The sequence below is a fragment of the Anolis sagrei genome, chromosome 3 (assembly GCF_037176765.1).
Source record: "Anolis sagrei isolate rAnoSag1 chromosome 3, rAnoSag1.mat, whole genome shotgun sequence".
Taxonomy (NCBI): domain Eukaryota; kingdom Metazoa; phylum Chordata; class Lepidosauria; order Squamata; family Dactyloidae; genus Anolis; species Anolis sagrei.
In genome coordinates, this window is record NC_090023.1 from 16,604,761 (window position 1) to 16,627,714 (window position 22,954).

The window sequence follows — 22,954 nt, forward strand, 5'->3', positions numbered from 1 at the left end:
TTGCAGCAGTCTGGTTCCTTCTAACACCAATGTGAGATGTTTAGCAGGCATAACAAATCATCCAGAGCTCAAATAAACAAGCAGGAGAACTGGGGGAGTCAACCCTGATATTCCTATACCATTTGAAATGGTACTACAGGTGCTGAAGGTTCTTGTAACCATGGTTTCACATACAACAGCAAAAATATTTTTATCTGCCAACAGAAGGACTGCAAGGAGGACACCAATCTCACCTCCCTAGGAAGAGAATATCAGAGCCTACAGGCAGACACTGAACCCTATCTCACAGAGGACCCTTCATCAAATTAATGGGACATGTCCATAATTAGCAAGCTTTGAAATAGTGAGTCTGCAGAATCCAAGACATCCAAAAATGAAGCATTCACTGTATCTGGTACTCCAGGAAAGGGAAGATACCTAGTCCTTCAACAATCATGGCAGTTTGTAACTTCTAGGTCAGGAAAGTGATGAATCCACTCAAGCGTTACGGCAAGCATTAAAGGAGCTGTCCAGAGTGCTGAACATATTTGGGGCCAAAGTGTTCAGCATCATGGAAAGCAGCTTTCAAGTCCAGACTCAAACCCAGAGTGGGTTCATAGCAGCTACAAAGCACCACTTTCATTGTGCTGCATTCTTTCTGGCCCCCGACCCTTTGAGAGCTAGAAACAAATGCCAGTTTTGTTTCATTTTTGTCTTTTTCAATCAGAGTTTACCAGAATTCACCACCTCTTTTTGTTGAGGATGGACAGAGTGTGAGATTTATTTATGTATTTATTTTAAAACTAGCCATCCCCTGCCACACATTGCTGTGGCCCAGTCTGTGTACATGTGTTTTGTGTGCATATATGTGTGTGTATAGGTTTTTGTGTGTGTGTGTGTATGTGTGTGTACGTATTTGTGTATATATGTGGTTTTGCTCATGCACTGTAATGTAATTTTTGGTTGTGGGCTTTTTAAGTCTCTTCTGCTGTGTTTTTCAGTGTTTTTATGAGAGCTGGTCACTCAGAAAACAGGGGAATTCCAGAAATGAAACAATCAGGGCCAGCTAACACCTCCCAACAAAGGATTCCCAGGCAGGAAGCAGCCAGACTTTGCATCTACACGGCTAAACAATGCTAATCAAGGTGCACTGATCATTCACACCTGCTTCAAACAGACAAGAGTTTTTTCTCCCATCCTGGACATTCCACAGGCAGACCAACCATCCTCGCCGCACATTTGGAGGGTGAGGCCAAGCAGGAGGGAAGGAAGGATGGAAGGAAGGAAGGGAAGGAGGGAGCAGAAGGAAGCCTCTTCTTCGCCCGCCTCTGAGGCTGAGCCCCCTTCCCATGGGCGAACAAGGGAGGGAAGCTCAAGTCACTGTGCAGGAGGCATGCATCCTGCCCTAAAGCAGCATTAGTAGGTTTCTCCAAAGAAGCATCCTCAAGTTGTGGCCCTCCAGCTCCCAGAATTCCTGAGCATTGAACCAGCTGGACAGCGCTTCTGGGAGTTAGAATCCCAAACTACTAGAGGGCCGCAGCTTGAGGATGCCTGCCCCAAAGACTTTACAGGAGACTCAAATCAACTTCAACACCTGGAGGGCTGAAGTATGCCCATGCCTAATTGTTCTGTCGCGCGCTGGGCCTGTAATAGCTGTACTTTTCTATAGGACGTATACTTTCAGCCCAGCGGGAAGCCAGGGGCGTTTCAAAGAGAGGTTCTCAGAGTTTTTTCTGAAGTGATGGTCTTTAGAGTCTTTAATGATACAACAAAGTCTTTATTATGAAACGAGCAACAAATCTTCAATGGTTCAAAGAACACTTTAAGGCTTTCTTAGTCTAGTCTTCATTGGATTGGCACCTGACTTTGATCAACTGAACCTTCTCCATAGGAAAAACCCCTTTTTAACCTCTCCCAGGCTGATTTCTATCTATGCCTCATCGACGTGGGTGCTGCTACCGAATCCAAGCGCGTCTGGGTATCGAGCAGACCTTACTGGCTGAGGCTTGAAGATATTTCAGCTGAGTTCAGTAAATTTCAGTTTCCCTGGATGTTCCTTTTTCCCTGGATGATCCTTTTCCCCCTGGAAGTTCAGTTTCCCTGTATGATCAGTTTCCCTGGAAGTTCTTAAGAAAGGAAGCTTTTCTACGGGACGAGCTGGTCTACGTCCTATAGCTTAGCTACCTTGTGTGAGACTGCTCAAAATGGCTCCTTTCCCTCCCAGAGCCTAAACAGGGGGAGGAACCAAAGCTTAATTAAGATGGACAGGAGGCCTGCCCTATAACTGCAAACTTTAACAGAAAGAAATAAAGTTGGAGCTCCTGGTACAGCCGTACCAGCACACTAATATATATTGCACACACATACATATGTTATGTACATCCCCAGGTTACAAACAGCATAGGTTCTGAGTTGTTGTGAGTTTTCCTGGCTCTATGGCCATGTGCCAGAAGCATTCTAACCTGACATTTCAACCACATTTATGGCAGAGATTGTGTGGTTTGTTGGAGACTAGGAAAGTGGGGTTTATATATCTGTGGAATGTCCATGGTGGGAGAAGGAACTCTTGTCTGTTTCAAGCAAGTGTGAATGTTGCAGTTGACCACCTTGATTAGCACTGAACGATCTTGCAGTGTTAAAGCCTGGCTGCTTCCTGCCTGGAGGAATCCTTTGTTGGGAGGTGTTAGCTGGCTCTGATTGTTTCCTGTCTGGAAGTCCCCTGTTTTTGAGTGTTCCTCTTTATTTACTGTCCTGATTTTAGAGTTTTTAAGTACTGGGAGCCAGATTTTGTTTTATTTTCATGGTTCCTCCTGTTTAGTTGACAAACATTTTAAAAAGGCTGGATGAATGAAAGACATTTGTTAATGTTTTAGAATGTTGTTTGTGGCAGAAGAAGAGCATATGGGAGAATCTGATCCAGCTGGTTCTACCTTTTATTTTTCAGTGATTGGTCGGGGGGGGGGGGGAGGGGGCAAAATACTGTTTGCTTATACTTGAAAATTACCTGGGGCTGGCCCTGCTCAAAACCTCTGAGGATGCCTGCCAGAGGTATGGGTGAAATGTCAGGAGAGAATGCTTCTGGGGCATGGCCATACAGCCCAGAACACCAACAGCAACCCAATGATTCCGGCTATGAAAGCCTTTGACAACACATTTTTGACTCTCCATTACTCCTTAAAGGTAGGTACTATCTCAGTGTACTTTTCACCTTGCTGGTAAACAAGGGGTCTTGCTGGAGCTTGGGGTCTTCTCCTGCCTCACTCTTAGTTACTGGTGTTGCTGCAAATTTTAAGTCTGTATCTGACTGAGAATCATTCAAAGGATGAGCCGTAACACAACTCATTTTTTAAAAAATGAGGATCATAGAATCATAGAATCAAAGAGTTGGAAGAGACCTCATGGGCCATCCAGTCCAACCCCCTGCCGAGAAGCAGGAATATTGCATTCAAATCACCCCTGACAGATGGCCATCCAGCCTGTGTTTAAAAGCTTCCAAAGAAGGAGCCTCCACCACACTCCGGGGCAGAGAGTTCCACTGCTGAACGGCTCTCACAGTCAGGAAGTTCTTCCTCAGGTTCAGGTGGAATCTCATTTCTCGTAGTTTGAAGACATATGCACCACTTTTGAGGCAATCCTTAATGGCAGGTTTAATTATTTTTAGAAGATAATTTTATAAACCTTGCAGATGCCTTCACAATCAGAAGAGACTGAAGTTGAGGCTGGAAAAATAAACGCTCATATATAGGTAGAAAATTAATATGATTTTTGCCTCCCTAGCTATGACAAGACTTGGGGAAGGGAACAACCCTTAGTTTAAGGGTTGGCACAATGCGTTAAACCCTTGTGCTGCTAAACTGCTGACTAGAAAATTGGCAATTTGAATCTGTAGGATGGAGTGAGCTCCCACCGTTAGCCCTAACTCCTGCCAACCTAGCAGTTCGAAAACATGCAAATGTGATTAGATCAAGTGGTACCACTTTGGAGAGAAAAGGCAAAAAAGACACTCCAAGCAATCATGACCAGGAGGTGTCTACGAACAATGCAGGCTCCTTGGCTTCGAAATGGAGATGCGAACCACCTCCATAGCTGGAAATGAAAACAGAAGCCTTTGCTGTTGTCTGTGTATTTGTAGCCTCATTGTATTTCATTGTAAGAAGTCAATGAATATTTGCCTGTGCCTGTTTATATGCTATAATCTACTCTGAGTCCCCTCGGGGAGAAGGGCAGAATATAAATAATGTTGTTATTATTAAAGAATTAAGTTAAACAAATCATGTCCATATTTTCGCTTGTAAAATCGTAAGGGCTATAGGTCTCTGTTCCTTCACCACCTCATTTCAAAAGACAGTGCACTAATAAGGAGCAGAGCTTTACCCTTTTCCTCACTTCCATGATGCGTGGGTGAGGATGGAGAGACAGGCTGCCCTAATGTTAGAGAGGAAGGCATACAGAGGCCTTGTTATTATCTTTTTTTAACAAGGACCAGCATACTAATGGAACATCTGGGATATATTCTAAATTAGCAAATGTCTGTAAGAACATCACTATTATACAACTAGAGAACATTCCTCGAAGAGTCAAGGAGACAACATTGGAAGAAAGAAAGCTCTTTCATTCTCAAACTGCATATTCACAGATGGCATCGTTTCCCAAAAATCTTTCTCCTGGCGTATCGAGAAAGGGAAAAGGCAGAAGAGTTAGGCTTACAGTTGAACACTAAGAAGAGAAAAACAAGGACCACAGATAATTAGCATTGCTTTTAAGCAGACAATGAAATAGCCATACTTGGCTCAATCACTGATCAGGATGAAGACTGTAGCCAAGAAATTAGAAAAGACTGAGACTTGGAAAGGCCAAGAAATTAGAGAAGACCGAGACTTGGAAAGGCAGCTATGAAGGAAACAGACAAGATCCTGAAGTGTCAAGATTTATCAATGAAATATAAAGAGAGAATTGTCTCTCCATGGATGGTTGTGAAAGCCAGGCAGTGAAGAAAGCTGACAGGAAGAAAATAAACTCTTTTAACATCTGAAGCTGAATCCAAGAGCTAATCAGGCCCAAACTCTCCCTTGAAGACAACAGGACTAAACTGAGGCTGTTGTAGTTTGCACATATCATAAGATGGCATAACTCAATAAAAAAGACAATAGTGTACAGTAACACAAAGGCAGTAGGAAAAGTGGATGGCTCACATACTATCATGGGGCCAATGCTATAGTTCCCTATAGCCTGTGGCATGAGGTTGTTCGAACGTTGGTCTATAACTCTACAGAGCAGGAAAACCACTTGGTGACCTTGGGCAAGTCTTACTCTCTCAGCCTCAGAAGATGGCAATGGCAAATATCTTCTGAACAAACCTTGCCAAGAAAAACTCAGTGATAGGTTATCCCAGCTTCTGCCCACCTAGCAGATCGGAAACAGGTGCGTCTGGTAGGGATGAGAGACAGGGCCTTCTCAGTGGTGGCCTCTCAGCTGTGGAACTCCCTTCCCAGGGATATTAGATCGACCCCTTCCTCCTGACCTTTCAGAAAAGGGTGAAAGCTTGGCTCTTTGAGCAAGCATTTGGAGCTTCAGCGTGACCGGATAATCACAAAATTGTAATACAAATATAGAATGGCCAAGACAATTGTTATAGTTTTTATAGTTTTATAGTTTTTATAGATTTTTATGTATTTATGATGCAACTTAATGGCTTTTAACATATATATGTGTGTGTGTGTGTGTGTGTGTGTGTGTATGGCATCTAATTTGGGCTGAAATGGGCAGGATAGAAATGATGTAAATAATAAATAAATAATAGATAAATACATACTGCTTTAGTGGGGAGATATTTAAAAGACACCTATAAAGAAATGCCAGAAATGCTGGCGATTCGATCAAAGGAAGAAGTCTGCAACTATGCTTTTTCAACATGGAGGATGAAGCGACAGCACTGGAATCAAGCACATCCTCCAAGATGCTGAAGATGGGAAAGCTTATATACCTCTATTGATGTCTGTCCTGTCAATGTATAATGGCATTGAATGTTTGCCATTTATGTGTTCTGTGATCCGCCTTGAATCCCCTTCAGAGTGAGAAGGGCAGAATATAAATACTGTAAATAAATAAATAAATATGCTCATATTGGATGCAAATGAACATGAGGAAGAACTTCCTGACTGTGAGAGCCGTTCAGCAGTGGAACTCTCTGCCCCGGAGTGTGGTGGAGGCTCCTTCTTTGGAGGCTTTTAAGCAGAGGCTGGATGGCCATCTGTCAGGGGTGATTTGAATGCAATATTCCTGCTTCTTGGCAGGGGGTTGGACTGGATGGCCCATGAGGTCTCTTCCAACTCTTTGATTCTATGATTCTATGAAATTACTTGAAAGCACAGCAATCAATAGCTACAGTTAATTATGTTTCTCTTAACATCACATCCATGGATTAAAAATTGCATAAATCAATCCTGTGACACTTTATAATACAGTACCTATATGTAAAATATATTAGGATGGACATTTGTATTTTCTTTTTAGCAGTAACAATTATTTAAAAAAATAGCTTGGCCAATGAAGATCCTGCAGCATTTTCAGGCTCTGAAGTTGAAAACCAAGGATTCTCCTTGGAGCCACATCAAAGAGAAGAAAGAGGAGAAATCCAATTGCTGATTTGAACATTAGAGGATGCACATCCTCATTCCTGCTTTGAGCGGTTCATGGCAGACAAATGTGTGATCAAACCCGTGTATCTTGAGAATCTCCATTTCTATCATCATGATCTTTAAAGGTCAGTGTTCTAGATCGCATGATTGTACGAGAGGCAAAGGGGACGGACATCAGTGATGCAAGCGACCAAATGATAGAAGGAAATTCCACAGGTCTATCTTCCTGCTTATTATATGTCCATATTTTATTGTTATTACCAGGAGGTATTATGAATTCATGTTGTGTTGATCGTTTATTGTCTACTCGTATGTTTGTTTTGCACTTGTTGTATTTTGCATGTCACACCTTGAGTGTTTTGTGTGCCACCCCAAATCCGTCGGGGAGAGGGTGGTGTGATATAAATAAAATATTATTATTATTATTATTATTATTATTATTATTATTATGGCAAATAGATGGACCTGATGGATTTCTACCTGTGATGAAGGTCTGAGACACATATGAAACTTGCAATCCTAAAGAAGGCTTGTGTAATCTTGCAATAAGAAGAGAATTGCTAAAATTGCTTTTTGCTTTGTTTGATTTTAGAAAGCAGAGAAAAATCACTTTCTGAACAGATGTGCAGACACACACGCAGACAAAGCTAAGTGTCTTGCATGCTTTTTACTCTTAGCCTGCCTTCTCTTCTCTTCTTTTCTTTTTTTTCTTCTTTCTTTTCTCTTACCATTTTTCTGAGGAGGGCGAAATGCCCTGAACACATTTTAATATTTTCTTTTCTTCTCCTCTTTCTTTACTTTCTTTCACTTTTATCATATTTTGAGAGAAAGTTTTTAAGAACTTTTTACTTTTTTTTCTTTCTCTCCCCTTTCTTAATTTTTAAGGGAATGTGTTGAACATGTTTACTTTTCTCCTTTCTTCCCTTTTCTTTTTCTTTCTCTCCTTTTTCTTATGTTTAAAGGGTGAAAGTGTTGACAACTTTTTACTTTTTTGCCTTTCTTCTCTTCTCTTTTCTTTCTTCTTTTTTTTATTTTTGGAGGGAAGGGCATACTGGCTGGTCTTTCTAAACTCATGAGAAGAAGATATTAAGGATGTAAACACTCATGTTATAATGGGAAAAGTGGGGGGAGCAGAAGGACAGAGCTCCTCTTCCCTTAAAGATGCATCAGGAGGGCTAGCATGAAAGCTTTGCCGGAACTCACCCATGAGATTGCTTAAAGTTACCATGACTAACCCTGCAAAGTCCAGTCATCCGCTGGAGAGGTATATATGCCTGCAGCTGGGAGCTGGAGGGTTGGAGGATGAAGGAAGGAGGCGAGGAGAGGAGGGGGAATTAGGCTTTCCCAGACCTTTGACAGACTCCCACCCTTCATTCAAAGTCAGCAACAGGTCCCTTTGTCTGTCCTCCGCCTGCCCGCCCCCAGAATTCCTCCCTCGGGCTCCAAACAAACTCCCTCCCCTTTTCCCTTTCTTGTGAGTCACTGAGAAGCCCCCAATCTTCCCCATTAGTCTATATTTTCCACTTCCTTTGCATTCCCTGAGTCCCAAGAAAAGAAAAAGAGAGAAAAAAGAGAGAGAAAGCAGTCCATCACTTACCCCAAGCATCTGATGCAAATAGTAATACTGGGGCTCGCAATAATACAGCCGGAAAGTTTTCCAAAACAGGCCCACGTTGAGAGACAGCCAGAGCAGCTGGAAAGGAGAGAGGTGAGAAAAGAACAAGGATTTTCAAAAATTCTACAACAGATATAGGCAATGCAAAAATAAAACAATCTCTCCCCTGGTTATAAAATCAACACAGGCAGCAGAGCATCTAGAAATTAGATGACAAATAAATGAGGCATTTTAACAACAGAAAGGTGGGGTAGATGTGTAGCAATGGCACAGAGAATTGTCTCCCAAATTATAATTCTGCGCTCAATCAATTTTTGCTTCAACTGCCAAAGCAAATAATATGAAATGTTATTGAAATGAATGATTTTTGGTGAAAGTTGGCCATAAAGCTTTGCTGGAAGAGCTAGAAAATGTGTAATGAGGACATCTCTCTTGCATTTCTAGATCCTCAAGGAGGCCCTGTGATAAACTTCCAACAAACACATCCAATAAAATCATACCGAAAAACTTAGAAAATGTCTTTAAAGTATTTTTTTTTCAGATGTGGGTAAATGAAGTCACAGATACCAGACCTCTCAATATGGGGGTAATTATGTGCAACAATCCTCTAAAGCAGTGGTTCTCAACTTGGGGTCCTGAGATGTTTTTGGCCTTCAATTCCCAGAAATCCTAACAGCTGGTAAACTGGCTGGGATTTCTGGGAGTTGTAGGCAAAAACACCTGGGGACCCACAGGTTGAGAACCACTGATCTAGAGCAACTCCATAGCAACATCTGGCAGAAGCATACTCCCATATCCATGGGGGATATATTCCTGGACTTGCCATGGAAATGTGAACTACAGTGAGTACTAAACATAGATTTTCCATGGATGGAGTCGCCTTCGAGCTGAAAAGGGTGGGATGAAAGTGTGGTAAATAAATAAAATTTAGGTCCTCCAGAGAAACTCTATTGGCAATGTCTCGTAGAAAAACAGCAGAGAATTGAACTGGAGGACTTAGAAAATTCCTGAAGAAAACAGCTACCATTTCTAGGTCATCCGCCACAATTCTATAGTCAACATCTGGCTGAAGCACACCATAGGATCACACAGGAAGATTTAGAAAATGCTAGAGGGAGCTTTTAGGCCGTCTTTTAGGTTTTAAAAGATGGCTTTACACATGGACCTCACCAGACGGTCAACACCGAAATCAGATTGACTACATCCTTTGCAGCCAAAGGTGGCGGACATCCATCCAGTCGGTGAAAACAAGACCTGGGGCTGACTGTAGCTCAGATCACGAACTTCTTATTGCCCAATTTAGAATAAAACTAAAGAGATCAGGGAAAATACACAGACCAGTTAGATATGATCTCACTAACATTCCTATTTATTTATTTATTTCATTTACTTATACCCCGCCCTTCTCACCCCGGGGGGGACTCAGGGCGGCTTACAATGGGGGCACAATTAGATGCCCAAGACGATTCACAGCAATACAGATAAAAACAATTACAACAATTAATTAAAAACATCAATACATAATAAAATCATAAACAATCTCATGCTCCGGTTCAGAGTCCATATATCCACCCATTCCATTAGTCCTTGTCTATCATCAGTTCATTCAATCAGCTTTCAGAATTACCAAAGGCTTGATCCCAGATCCAGGTCTTGAGTCTTTTCCTAAACACCAAGAGGGAAGATGCCGATCTGATCTCCCCGGGGAGTGAGTTCCACAGGTGAGGGGCCACCACTGAGAAGGCCCTGCTCCTCGTCCCCGCCAGCCTCACTTGTGACAGTGGCGGGGTCGAGAGCAGGGCCTCCCCAGAAGATCTTAAACTTCGAGGTGGGACGTAGAGAGAGATCCGTTCGGACAAATACACTGGGCCGGAACCGTATATAGCGAATATACAGTGGAAGTGAAGAACAGATTTGAAGGACTAGATTTAGTAAAAGAGTCCCAGAAGAACTATGGACAGAAGTCCGAGACATTGTTCAGGAGGCGGCAACAAAGTACGTCCCAAAGAAAAAGAAAACCAAGAAGGCAAAATGGTTGTCTGCTGAGACACTGGAAGTAGCCCAAGAAAGGAGGAAAGCAAAAGGAAACAGGGATAAGGGGAGATATGCCCAGACATCCTGAGGAGTGAGGTTGAATGGGCCTTAAGAAGCATTGCTAACAACAAGGCAGCAGGAGACGACGGGATCCCAGCTGAACTGTTTAAAATCTTAAAAGGTGATGCTGTCAAGGTGATGCATGCCATTTGCCAGCAAATATGGAAAACACAAGAATGGCCATCAGACTGGAAAAAATCAACTTATATCCCCATACCAAAAAAGGGAAATGCGAAAGACTGCTCCAACTTCCGTACAGTGGCCCTTATTTCTCATGCCAGTAAGGTAATGCTCAAGATCCTGCAAGGAAGACTCCAGCAATACATGGAGCGAGAGTTGCCAGATGTTCAAGCTGGGTTTAGAAAAGGTAGAGGAACGAGAGATCAAATTGCCAATATCCGCTGGATAATGGAGAAAGGCAGGGAGTTTCAGAAAAACATCTACTTCTGCTTCATTGACTATTCTAAAGCCTTTGACTGTGTGGATCATAATAAATTGTGGCAAGTTCTTAGTGGGATGGGCATCCCAAGCCACCTTGTCTCTCTCCTGAGGAATCTGTACAAGGACCAAGTAGCAACAGTAAGAACTGACCATGGAACAACAGACTGGTTCAAGATTGGGAAAGGCGTACGGCAAGGCTGCATACTCTCACCCAACCTTTTTAACTTGTATGCAGAACACATCATGCGATGTGCGGGGCTGGATGAATGCAAAGCTGGGGTGAAAATTGCTGGAAGAAACATTAACAACCTCAGATATGCAGATGACACCACTCTGATGGCCGAAAGCGAGGAGGAGCTGAGGAGCCTTCTAATCAAGGTGAAAGAAGAAAGCGCAAAAGCCGGGTTGCAGCTAAACGTCAAAAAAACCAAGATTATGGCAACAAGAATGATTGACAACTGGAAAATAGAGGGAGAAACCGTGGAGGCCGTGACAGACTTTGTATTTCTAGGTGCAAAGATTACTGCAGATGCAGACTGTGGCCAGGAAATCAGAAGACGCTTACTTCTTGGGAGGAGAGCAATGTCCAGTCTCGATAAAATAGTAAAGAGTAGAGACATCAGACTGGCAACAAAGATCCGCCTAGTCAAAGCCATGGTATTCCCTGTAGTCACCTACGGATGTGAGAGCTGGACCTTAGGGAAGGCTGAGCGAAGGAAGATAGATGCTTTTGAGCTGTGGTGTTGGAGGAAAGTTCTGAGAGTGCCTTGGACTGCGAGAAGATCCAACCACTCCATCCTCCAGGAAATAAAGCCCGACTGCTCACTGGAGGGAAAGATACTAGAGACAAAGTTGAAGTACTTTGGCCACATCATGAGGAGACAGGAAAGCCTAGAGAAGACAATTATGCTGGGGAAAGTGGAAGGCAAAAGGAAGAGGGGCCGACCAAGGGCAAGATGGATGGATGGCATCCTTGAAGTGACTGGACTGACCTTGAGGGAGCTGGGGGTGGTAACGGCCGACAGGGAGCTCTGGCGTGGGCTGGTCCATGAGGTCACGAAGAGTCGGAGACGACTGAACGAATGAACAACAGAGGGAGCTATTTTTTAACTATTTCACTTATCCACATTTTTTAAAATGTGGATAAGTGAAATCAGAGATACTAGACCTATCAATATGATGGTCATACTGTACAACTGACCTAAAGCACTCTCAAGCCCAGTACTGGTTAGGAACATTTTGAAGATATCCAGGTAGCCCCATAAAACAGGATTTTTGATCTGATTCTGCAAATCTATTCTTATTCATACATACTACAATTGTTGCATCACTTACTATTAATTACATTCACAGACTCAAGGCTAGTGGACTTGCCTCTAGGGCAGTGGTTCTCAACCTGGGGTCCCCAGATGTTTTTGGCCTTCAACTCCCAGAAATCCTAACAGCTGGTAAACTGGCTGGGACTTCTGGGAGTTGTAGGCCAAAAACATCTGGGGACCCCAGGTTGAGAACCACTGCTCTAGGGACACAGAACACTTAAAAGCTAAATGAAAGTTCCCAAGAAAGAGAGCAATCTCAAGCAGAAAGACACTGCAATCCCTAAGATTCCTTCACAATTATTATCCTGAGTATAGCTGACCCGAACTTGAATTCACATGTGACATGCACCCCTGAAACAAGAGACATTTATTTATTTATTTATTTATTTATTTATTTACAGTATTTATATTCCACCCTTCTCACCCTGCAGGAGACTAAGGGTGGATTACAATGCACATATCCATGGCAAACATTCAATGCCATTTGGACATACAACATATATAGACAGACACAAAGGCAATTTAACAATTCAGCTTTTTCTGGCTTCATGAGAGTATGCTTGGTTCCGGCCACAGGGGAAGCTGCCACTTCACCATTCACTTGTGACACCAGATCCTTTGATGGAGTACTTCCTCATTCTTCTGCATGCTGCTGGAAGGTTTTATGGCATTGCAGGTAAAGGTAAAGGTTTTCCCCTGACATTAAGTCCAGTCGTGTCCAATTCTGGGGTGTGGTGCTCATCTCCATTTCTAAGCTGAAGAGCCGGCATTGTCCATAGACATCTCCAAGGTCATGTGGCTGGCATGACTGCATGGAGCACCGTTACCTTTCCGCCGGAGCAGTACCTATTGATCTACTCACATTTGCATATTTTTGAACATCGTTGGCAGAAGCTCACGCCGCTCCCGGATTTGAACCTGAGACCTTTCGGTCAACAAGCTCATTGTAAATGAGTTAAATTAGCCTCCTCACATAAAGTGGTACCTAAATTTTCTACTTGACAGATACAACTGTCTTTCTGGCTGCATACGTCAACAGCAAGCTAGACTATTAATGGTCAGGAGCTTACTCCGACCCGGGCTGGCTTTGAACTCATGACCTCTCAGTCAGTAGTGATTTAATGCAGCTGGCTACTAGCTAGCTGTGCCACAGCCATGCTGTGAAAAAGCAACCATGGATTGAACACCATCCAGCAGGAATTCTTCACTGATATATTGGATGGCATCCTTGAAGTGACTGGACTGACCTTGAGGGAGCTGGGGGTGGTAACGGCCGACAGGGAGCTCTGGCGTGGGCTGGTCCATGAGGTCACGAAGAGTCGGAGACGACTGAACGAATGAACAACAACAACAAGATATTGGAGAGTGCTGTTTCTCCAATCCTGAGGCTGGTGTGTATATATTCATGCAACAACCTTGGCTGCGGGAGTGGGAAGAATTGCCACTGCTGCCACTGCAAACTCCCAAAGCTCAAGGATGTTCTGTGCACATAAAAGAAAATAGTACATTCACTGTTTCATGCATCTGCTGGAAGGACTCAAATGTATCCCCCATATAAACCAATTTATACTGAATACACCCCACAAACACTTCCAGGAGAAGATGAATGTTTTTTGGAGCACGGGGAAGTGAAATCATGAATATCGAATCCATGGATAAGTGGGCCATATTGTATTATACAGCTCCGTACTAAAAAAAATCAGGACAGTAAATAAAGAGCAGGTAAATTCCAGACAAGAATCAACCAGGGCCAGCTAACACCTCTCAACCAAGGATCCCCCAGGCAGGAAACAGCCATGCTTTGAAGCTGCAAGGCCATTAAGTGCTAATTAAGGTGGCCATTTGCAACATTCACATTTGCCTCAAGCAGGCAAGATTTCTGTCTCCCATCCTGGACATTCCACAGACACTACACATCCTCACTTGCCTAGTTTCCAACAGACCCCTCAAACTCGGAGGATGCCTGCCATAGATGTAGGCGAAACGTCAGGAGAGAATGCTTTTGGAACATGGCCATAAAGCCCAGAAAACTCACAGCAACCCATTTACATGTTAATTTGGATGATCATGCAATACATTATGGAAGATGACAGAGGCAGCCTCATGAAGCATTGTTTCCTGAGCTATGATCACACTGTAGATCAGACCCGAATTGGCAAAATATACGTAAGGTTAAAAATCATTACAAAATTTGGCAAGGAAAAACAGGATTGTCTAGATGCCAATGAACCTTGTGGCTGTGGTACAAAAGAAGCGCTGGATTCATTTTACAACATGTGCAGCACTGATGTTAGATCCAAAGTAGCTAGGTATTCCATGCACAGAGAGCCAGCGAGTTTAAACAGTTTGAGCATTGGACTAAAATACTTAGGGATGAGGGTTCAAATAACAGTAGAGCCGTTGAAACCCACTAAGTGACCCTAGAAAAGCCTTGTCAGGAAATGCCCATGTCTTTGAGGTGCCAGAAGCCAGAAGCAATTTGAAGGCACGAAACAACAACAAATATCCATGGACGTAGCACTGAGGTCCAAACAATACACTATTAATATAAGAGTATAAAAACTGGAAGGTAACAATGGACATTCAAATTTTCTATTTCTGCCATTCATGTAGGCAACTTTGGATTTCGAAGTAATTCAGATTTTCAGATAAGGGAAACTGCACAAAAACCTTTCCCCTTGCTTTTCAGGGAACCACTGATGGCTAGTAGCTCTCCAGCTTTGCAAACAGGCAGACTTTCTCTATCTCCAAAATTACGAAAAGCGCAGCTGGATGAGACCAAGGGTCAATGGAGCATCCTGTTTCCCACAGTAGCCCAACAGATGCCTACAAGTTGCCCCCTTAGCAGCAGGACATTCAAGCAATTGCATGCCCCTCTCTAATGGACCACATGTCACCCCAAGGCCATCCTTGCAGGTTCAAGGGCCTTACACTGCAGAAAACAAAGTACTTTTTTTTTTAAAAAAAAAAGGAGGAAATTGTTGCAACGAGGGAGGGAGGGTCCCGTGATAAAACTGAATGATGAACCAATCCAACCATCTTAAGACATCAGAGGCTGAATCTTTGGAATACAATATTTGTATTCCTTCACAGAGCTGTGGTTTCTCAATTTCTTTTAATTGGATACTTCCACTGGGTTTAACACTTTGGATTTGAATATTCACAGAGTTGATTAATATCTTCTCTCTTGGAATGTTGAGGTCTTCCAAGGGGGGCATGCACCCCTAACCTCTAGGAAAGTGGAGGGCCTACTGTACTTTAACCAACTAGTCTAATATCTGTTTAGAGCAGCAGGTGCTAAGGTTCCAGGGAGTTTTTTTCCCATCAGCACTTACCCAAAGCTCCCATCACACTACGCAATTATAATTCTATCATTCCACTTAAACAACCATGGTATTCTGGGGTTGGTAGATAGGCAAGCACTAGAGTGCTGTGGCACAGAATTCTAAACATCCCTTCCTAAACTGTAAAGCCTGTTGGTCTGTTAGGGGTGTAGTGTTCAAATTTCGCGCCAATTCGTCCAGTGGTTTTTGAGTTATGTTAATCCCACAAACAAATATTACATTGGGTTGTTGTAGGTTTTTCCGGGCTATATGGCCATGTTCTGGAGGCAATTTTTCTCCTGACGTTTCGCCTGCATCTATGGCAAGCATCCTCAGAGGTAGTGAGGTCTGTTGGAACTAGGAAAAATGGGTTTATATATCTGTGGAATGACCAGGGTGAGACAAAGGACTTTTGTTTGCTGGGGCTAGCTGTGAATGTTTCAGCTGATCACCTTGATTTGCATTCAATGGCTTAGGTGGTTCAGTTCATCTTGGAGAAGGTGGGGTTCGCAGATTCTTTTTGCACGGTCTGCCAAGGCTTTAATTGTACTTCTTTTTTGACTTGGGTGATGGTTGGAGTTTTTATGTAGATATCTATCTGTGTGTGTGGGTTTTCTGTAAACGGTGTGACCCAATTGTTGATCTGGTTTGCGGATGACTAGGACATCTAGAAAAGGCAGTCTTCCTTCATTTTCTTTTTCCATGGTGAATTGGATGTTTGGGTGGATGCTGTTCAGATGTTCCAGGAACCTGTTGAGTTCTTCTTCTCCATGGCTCCAAATCGTGAAGGTGTCATCCACATATCTGAATCTGTCATCCACCCACCTTCTCCAAGATGAACTGAACCACCTAAACTGGGCTCTCCAGGCCAATGGATACTCCACCTCAGACATCAGAGAGCTGCAAAACCGAGAACAAACCACGAGAGTAAAGATGAAGATCCTCCCAGAGGAAAAGTGTTCATGCCATACATCAAGGGAACCACTGACCGCATAGGGAAACTGATGAGGAAACATAACATACAAACCACTTACAGACCCACCAAGAAAATCCAACAAATGCTACGTTCAGCAAAGGACAAGAGGGATCCACTCACCTCTCCAGGAGTCTCCCGTGTACCATGCAGCTGTGGAGAAGTCTACATAGGGACCACCAAACGCAGCGCCCAGACACGCATCAAGGAACATGAAAGGCACTGCAAACTACTCCAACCAGAGAAATCAGCCATAGAGGAGCACCTGATGAGCCAACCTGGACACAGCATATTATTTGAGAACACAGAAGTGCTGGACCACTCTCACAACCACCATGTCAGACTACACAGAGAAGCCACTGAAATCCACAAGCATGTGGACAATTTCAACAGAAAGGAAGAAACCATGAAAATGAACAAAATCTGGCTACCAGTATTAAAAAACTCAAAAATTACAGCAGCAAAACAACAGAGGGGAAACAAACAGGCACATGAAATCACTCTCAACAAAAGATTCCCCCCAGGCGCTCCCAAGCCATTGAAAGCAAATCAAGGTGATCAGCTGAAACATTCACAGCTAGCCCCAGCAAACAAAAGTCCTTTGTCTCACCCTGGTCATTCCACAGATATATAAACCCATTTTTCCTAGTTCCAACAGACCTCATTACCTCTGAGGATGCTTGCCATAGATGCAGGCGAAACGTCAGGAGAAAAACTGCCTCCAGAACATGGCCATATAGCCCGGAAAAAACCTACAACAACCCATGGATTCCGGCCATGAAAGCCTTCAACAACACAAATATTACATTTTTATTTATATATGAATATGTATAAAATATATAAAACATATAAAATATATATTTTATTCTAGTTGTCATACTTCTATCCTATGGAATATTGGGCCAAAAAAAAACAGCGGAAAGGACTTAAAAACACAAAAAAGCTAAATGTTGACACAGCGCATGCGTGAAAATGACAGCTCCCAGCATTCCCTAAACCAGGCCCTTTAGGGGAGGAGGATGCTCCAAATGTCCTAGTTCCAAACTGCAAGTTTGCTTCTCCTTGGATTTCTTTGAGAACATCCCAATCTGTACATATTTCCTATTCCTGGACTGCAACTCCCAGCAATCCTCCAGATAGATAAGATACATAGATTAGATTAGATAGAGATAGATAGTAGGTAGGTAGATCCATCAGGAGGACTGCTGGGAGTTGCAGGCCAAGAATAGGTAGAGAAGGAAGGAAGGAAGGAGAGAAAGAAAAAAGGAAGGGAAGGAAGGAGAGGCAGTGAAGGAATGAAGGAGAGAAAGGAGAGAAAGGAAGGCAGGAAAGAGGGAGGGAAGCAAGGAGAAAAATAGGGAGGGAAGGTTGGGAACAGCAACACATGGCAGATACAGCTAGTAGCTTTATAACTAAATAGTGTGAATGAGCTCTGGTACCTCTAACTGGAGATGCCAGGATTTGGACCCAGGACCTTTTGCATCCAAAGCAAGTACTTTACCATAATCACCCTCTGCTCTCTAAAGGTACAGTCACTTAACTAGTTTGTCCAGAATCAAAACAGGGACTTCTCACACTTTATGGGAGAATCGTATTTCCAACTGAGAGTGAGAATCATGTGCCCTCTAGATCACCCTAGACAAAATAGCAATGGAAAGGAATGCTACAAGCTGCAGTCCTACAACTCCTATCCCTGATCAAAACTTTTTCAATGGAGTTATAACACTAGAACATGGGTATTGTGCACAGCTGAACTACTTGATAAACTGGCAGGAAGCAAATGCAGGTCTCTTTCACATTACAGAATTAGACTAGAGTAGAGTCTCACTAATCCAACATAAACGGGTTGGTAGAATGTTAAATAAGTGAAAATATTGGACAATAAGGAGGGTTTAAGGAAAAGCCAGTCTATCCTCCAGGAAATAAAGCCCGACTGCTCACTGGAGGGAAGGATACTAGAGACAAAGCTGAAGTACTTTGGCCACATCATGAGGAGACAGCAAAGCCTAGAGAAGACAATTATGCTGGGGAAAGTGGAAGGAAAAAGGAAGAGGGGCCGACCAAGGACAAGATGGATGGATGGCATCCTTGAAGTGACTGGACTGACCTTGAAGGAGCTGGGGGTGGTGACGGCCGACAGGGAGCTCTGGCGTGGGCTGGTCCATGAGGTCACAAAGAGTTGGAGACAACTGAACAAATGAACAACAACAAGGAAAAGCCTATTAAATATGAAATTATGTTATGATTTTACAAGTTAAGCACCAAAACATCATATTTTACAACAAATCAACAGAAAAAGCAGTTCAATACATGGTAGCAATGACTGTATGTACGAATTTAGCACCAAAACATCACAATGCAGTGAAACAGCTGTGGATCCGGCCAGGAGGCAGACTGCATTGGATAATACAGAATGTTGGATGAGCACATATTGGATGAAGAGACGTTGGATAAGCGAGACTCTACTGTACTTCAATATCTGTCCAATGGAATTCTAGAATTAGCCGTTTTATTAGGTACTAGCTGTCCCCTGCCACGCGTTGCTGTGGCCCAGTCTGTGCATATGTGTTTTGTGTGTATATATATTTGTTTAGGGTAAAGGTAAAGGTTTTCCCCTGACATTAAGTCCAGTCATGTTCGAATCTGGTGGGTGGTGCTCATCTCCATTTCTAAGCCAAAGAGCCGGTGTTGTCCATAGACACCTCCAAGGTCATGTGGCCGGCATGACACCATGGAGCGCCGCTACCTTCCCAATAGCAGTACCTACTGATCTACTCACATTTGCATGTTTTCGAACTGCTAGGTTGGCAGAAGCTGGGGCTAACAGCGGGAGCTCATGCCGCTCCCTGGATTTGAACCTGCGACATATGTGTGTTTGTGTATGTGTGTGTGCATTGTAATGTATTTTTTGTTTTTTGGCTTTTAAGTACCTTCTGTTGTGTTTTTCAGTGTTTTTATGAGTGATGGTCACTTGTTGGACTGATAGGTGCATTGTGTCCAAATTTGGTGTCAATTCGTCCAGTGGTTTTGGAGTTATGTTAATCCTACAAACGAACATTACATTTTTATTTATATAGATTTCGAAATAGAAATTTCTACCGGAGAGCTCTAATGCCTCATGAAACTACAAACACCAGGATTCTGGCAGATGTATCTGGAACAGTTAAAACAGTATCAGTGTACAATAGTTACAGACTTCCTCCACCTTTTGACACCTTACTTTCTAACCCATCACCCCATTAATTAAGTTCCATTAATCTGATGAGGGGTCAGTTCTTCTTGCTTAGGAAGCTTATTCAGGACGGCTTACAGGCATATGGAAAGGGAGGATTCCCTTCAAATTGATTACAAAAGCTCTTTCAGATTTATCACACATTCAAAAGTGATATGTAGTTGGTTATGTAAAGTTTTCAACAGTCAGGATGCATTTGCAAGGTAAAATAACCATGGTTTCACTGTCACCAATCCCACTTTCTGACAGAGCTCTTGTAACTAACCTACCAAACAGGTAGGGGCTTCCTGTATGTAGTCTGAATGAGTCTTTGGTTCAATGACTAGACAGAAGAGAATGAATGAATGACTTTACAGATGCTAAATACAATCAATGTTCTTGTGGTCACCAACACTATTCCCTAGACCCATATCATATGCTTTGGAATCACAGAATCATAGAACAATAGAGTTGGAAGGGACCACATGGAGAATCTGGTCCAACCCCCTGCCATGCAGGAAAAGTACAATCAAAGTATCCCTGACAGATGGCTGTCCAGCCTCTGCTTAAAAGTTTCCGAGGAAGGCAGAGCTGCTCAACACCTTCTTTCCTTCAGTCTTCTCCCTAAAGAAGATGGGTGTTCAACCTAAGCAATACAGAGAAGATGAGGTAATAGAGGAAATGCAACCCGAAATAAGGAAACGCATGGGGATGCGTGGCTTGAGAGCAGTACATGTGAAAAAGATCTTGGAGTCCTCGTGGATAACAAGTTAAACATGACCCAACAATGTGATGTGGTGGCAAAAAAAAGCCAATGGGATTTTGGCCTGTATCAATAGGAGTATAGTGCCTAGATCTAGGGAAGTCATGCTACCCCTGTATTCTACCTTGGTTAGACCACACCTGGAATATTGTGTCCAATTCTGTGTACCACAGTTGAGGAGAGATATTGACAAGCTGGAATATGTCCAGAGGAGGGCGACTAAAACGATCAAGGGTCTGGAGAACAAGCCCTATGAGGAGCAACTTAAAGAGCTGGGCATGTTTAGCCTGAAGAAAAGAAGGCTGAGAGGAGACATGATAGCCATGTATACATATGTGAGGGGAAGTCATAGGGAGGAGGGAGCAAGCTTGTTTTCTGCTTCCTTGGAGACTAGGACGCGGAACAATGGCTTCAAACTACAAGAGAGGAGATTCCATCTGAACACGAGGAAGAACTTCCTGACTGTGAGAGCTGTTCAGCAGTGGAACTCTCTGCCCCAGAGTGTGGTGGAGGCTCCTTCTTTTGAGACTTTTAAACAGAGGCTGGAAGGCCATCTGTCAGGGGTGCTTTGAATGCAATTTCCCTGCTTTTTGGAAGGGTTTGACTGGATGGTCCATGAGGTCTTTTCCAACTCTTTGATTCTATGATTCTATGAATACAGTTGGAAGAGACCACATGGAGAATCTGGTCCAACTCCCTGTCATGCAGGAAAAGTACAATCAAAATATCCCTGACAGATGGCCATCCATACTCTGTTTAAAAGTTTCCGAGGAAGGTAGAGCTGCTCAATACCTTCTCTGCTTCAGTCGTCTCCCTAAAGAAGATGGATGTTCAACCTAAGCAATACAGAGCGGGCAAGGTAATAGAGGAAATGCAATTCAAAATAAGGAAAAAGTAGTCCAAGGATACCTGAGAACTCTAAAGGAACTCAAGTCTCCAGGGCCATGTTTAGCCTGCAGAAGAAAAGGTTGAGAAGAGATGTGATAGCTGTGTACAAATATGTGAAAGAGTTGCCACATAGGGAGGTGGGTTGTCCTCACAGGGCTTGTTCTCCAGACCCTAGTTTCCAACCAGCCTCACAACTTCTGAGGATGCTTGCCATAGATGCGGGCAAAACGTCAGGAGATAATGCTTCTGGAATGTGGCCATACAGCCTGGAAAACTCACAGAAACCCACAGAATCTATGATATTTGTATACCAGGGAACAAAGTTTATCTACACCCAATTATCGGGAAGCAAAGATGTCATACATGTTGACAATTCTGGGGTATTTCAGAAATCCGGAGAAGAGATGCTCAACCTGTAGAACCAAAAGCACACCTTGCGCGTGGAAGCATCCCCCACACTCCTCCCCCAAAAGCGCACTCCCGACCCCTAGACTTCCTTCCTTCCATCCATCCATCCATCCTTCCTTCTCCCCTTTCTTACCAGGATGCAAAGGGATCTGGGGGCACCTTTGAGCAAGAAGTTCGCTTAGTAGCCTACGCTCAAGTTGGCTGAAGATGCCTTCCTTGGGGGCCATCTCCCCAAAGTGTGATGCTCCCTAACCAACTTCTTGCTCTCCAAGGTGCTTTGGGAGAGCGGGATTCCAGGGCTACGAGAGGAGGGGGATATCCGCGATTGCTTACCAGGAGCAGATGTTTGCAGCCCTCGTTGGCCAGCCAGCTCCGGCAAGAGGGAGCCATGGTTCTGCCTGTCTCCAAAAGCACCAACCCCGGCTCGGAAATGCGGCGCTTGGAAGGGGCAACCGGGGCCGGGCTCTTCCTTTTCAGCCTCGGGAAGCCAGCCCTCCCCCTCCCGGCCTCCTTCCGGCCGCCCCCTTCCCCCCCCCTGTCCCCCTGGGAGGGGGGTCTGGCTTGTTTCCCCCCTCCTCCCTCCCTCCCTCCCTCCCTCCCTCCCTCCCTCTCCACCTTCCCTTTGCGCCTCGCAGACAATTCCAGGGTGGCGCCGACGCGCTCCTTTGTCTGGAACGAGGCGGAGGGAGATGCAGAGTTGCTTGGTCCGGTGCATTTGGGGAAGGAACGGGGAGCGGGGGGGGCTCCTTGCTTTCCAATGGGACGGTCTCTGTGCTCTTTTCAACTCTCTCTCTCGGCTCACGAAGGAGTTGAGAAACCTCCGGTTGCGTTCAGCTCTGGAAACTTTGGGCACGCTGGGCTTTTCATCCAAACGCAAAGGCTGCCTCTCTATCCGTGGTTCCCCCAACTTAGTTGTCCAAGTTCTTTTGGACTTCAACTCCCAGAAGCCTCAACCGGCTCAGCTAGCACTCAGAGCTTCTGGGAGTTGAAGTCCAAAACACCTGGAACCAAAGATCTGCAGAACGAAGGCAGTTTGGCAACGCTTTCCTTGCTTGCCATGGCGCAATGCTCAAGCGGCTCAGCCAGCACACGGGGCTTCTGGGAGTTTGCAGTCCAAAACACCTGGCAAGACAGCCAGGTGTTTTGGGAAACAAAGAACTGAAGAAGGAATGCAGTTTGACAACACTTTTGCGTTGCTGAGAGTCTTGCAGGTTGTATGGCCAAGTTCTAGAAGCACTATCTCCTGACGTTTCACCTACATCTATGGCAGGCATCCTTAGAGGTTGTGAGATTTGTTGGAAA

General features: G+C 43.9%; 1 protein-coding gene across 3 annotated transcripts in view; it reads right to left on the reverse strand.

The window, feature by feature from the left end:
• The window catches only part of NOX4 (NADPH oxidase 4), a 150,441-nt gene extending 128,290 nt beyond the window's left edge, over positions 1-22,151 (reverse strand). The window contains exons 1-2 of one of the 3 annotated variants that reach the window (XM_060771126.2): positions 21,986-22,151; positions 8,215-8,310 (exon numbers count right to left, since the gene is read on the reverse strand). Coding sequence is in view for 2 of the 3 variants with exons in the window: in XM_060771125.2 (XP_060627108.2) it covers positions 8,215-8,310; positions 21,986-22,042 (153 nt within the window). In the remaining variant the exon portion in view is untranslated. The remainder of the gene's footprint in view (positions 1-8,214; positions 8,311-21,985) is intronic. The other 2 variants (XM_060771125.2, XM_060771127.2) reach the window with 2 other exon arrangements.
• Between the last annotated feature and the right edge of the window lie 803 nt (positions 22,152-22,954).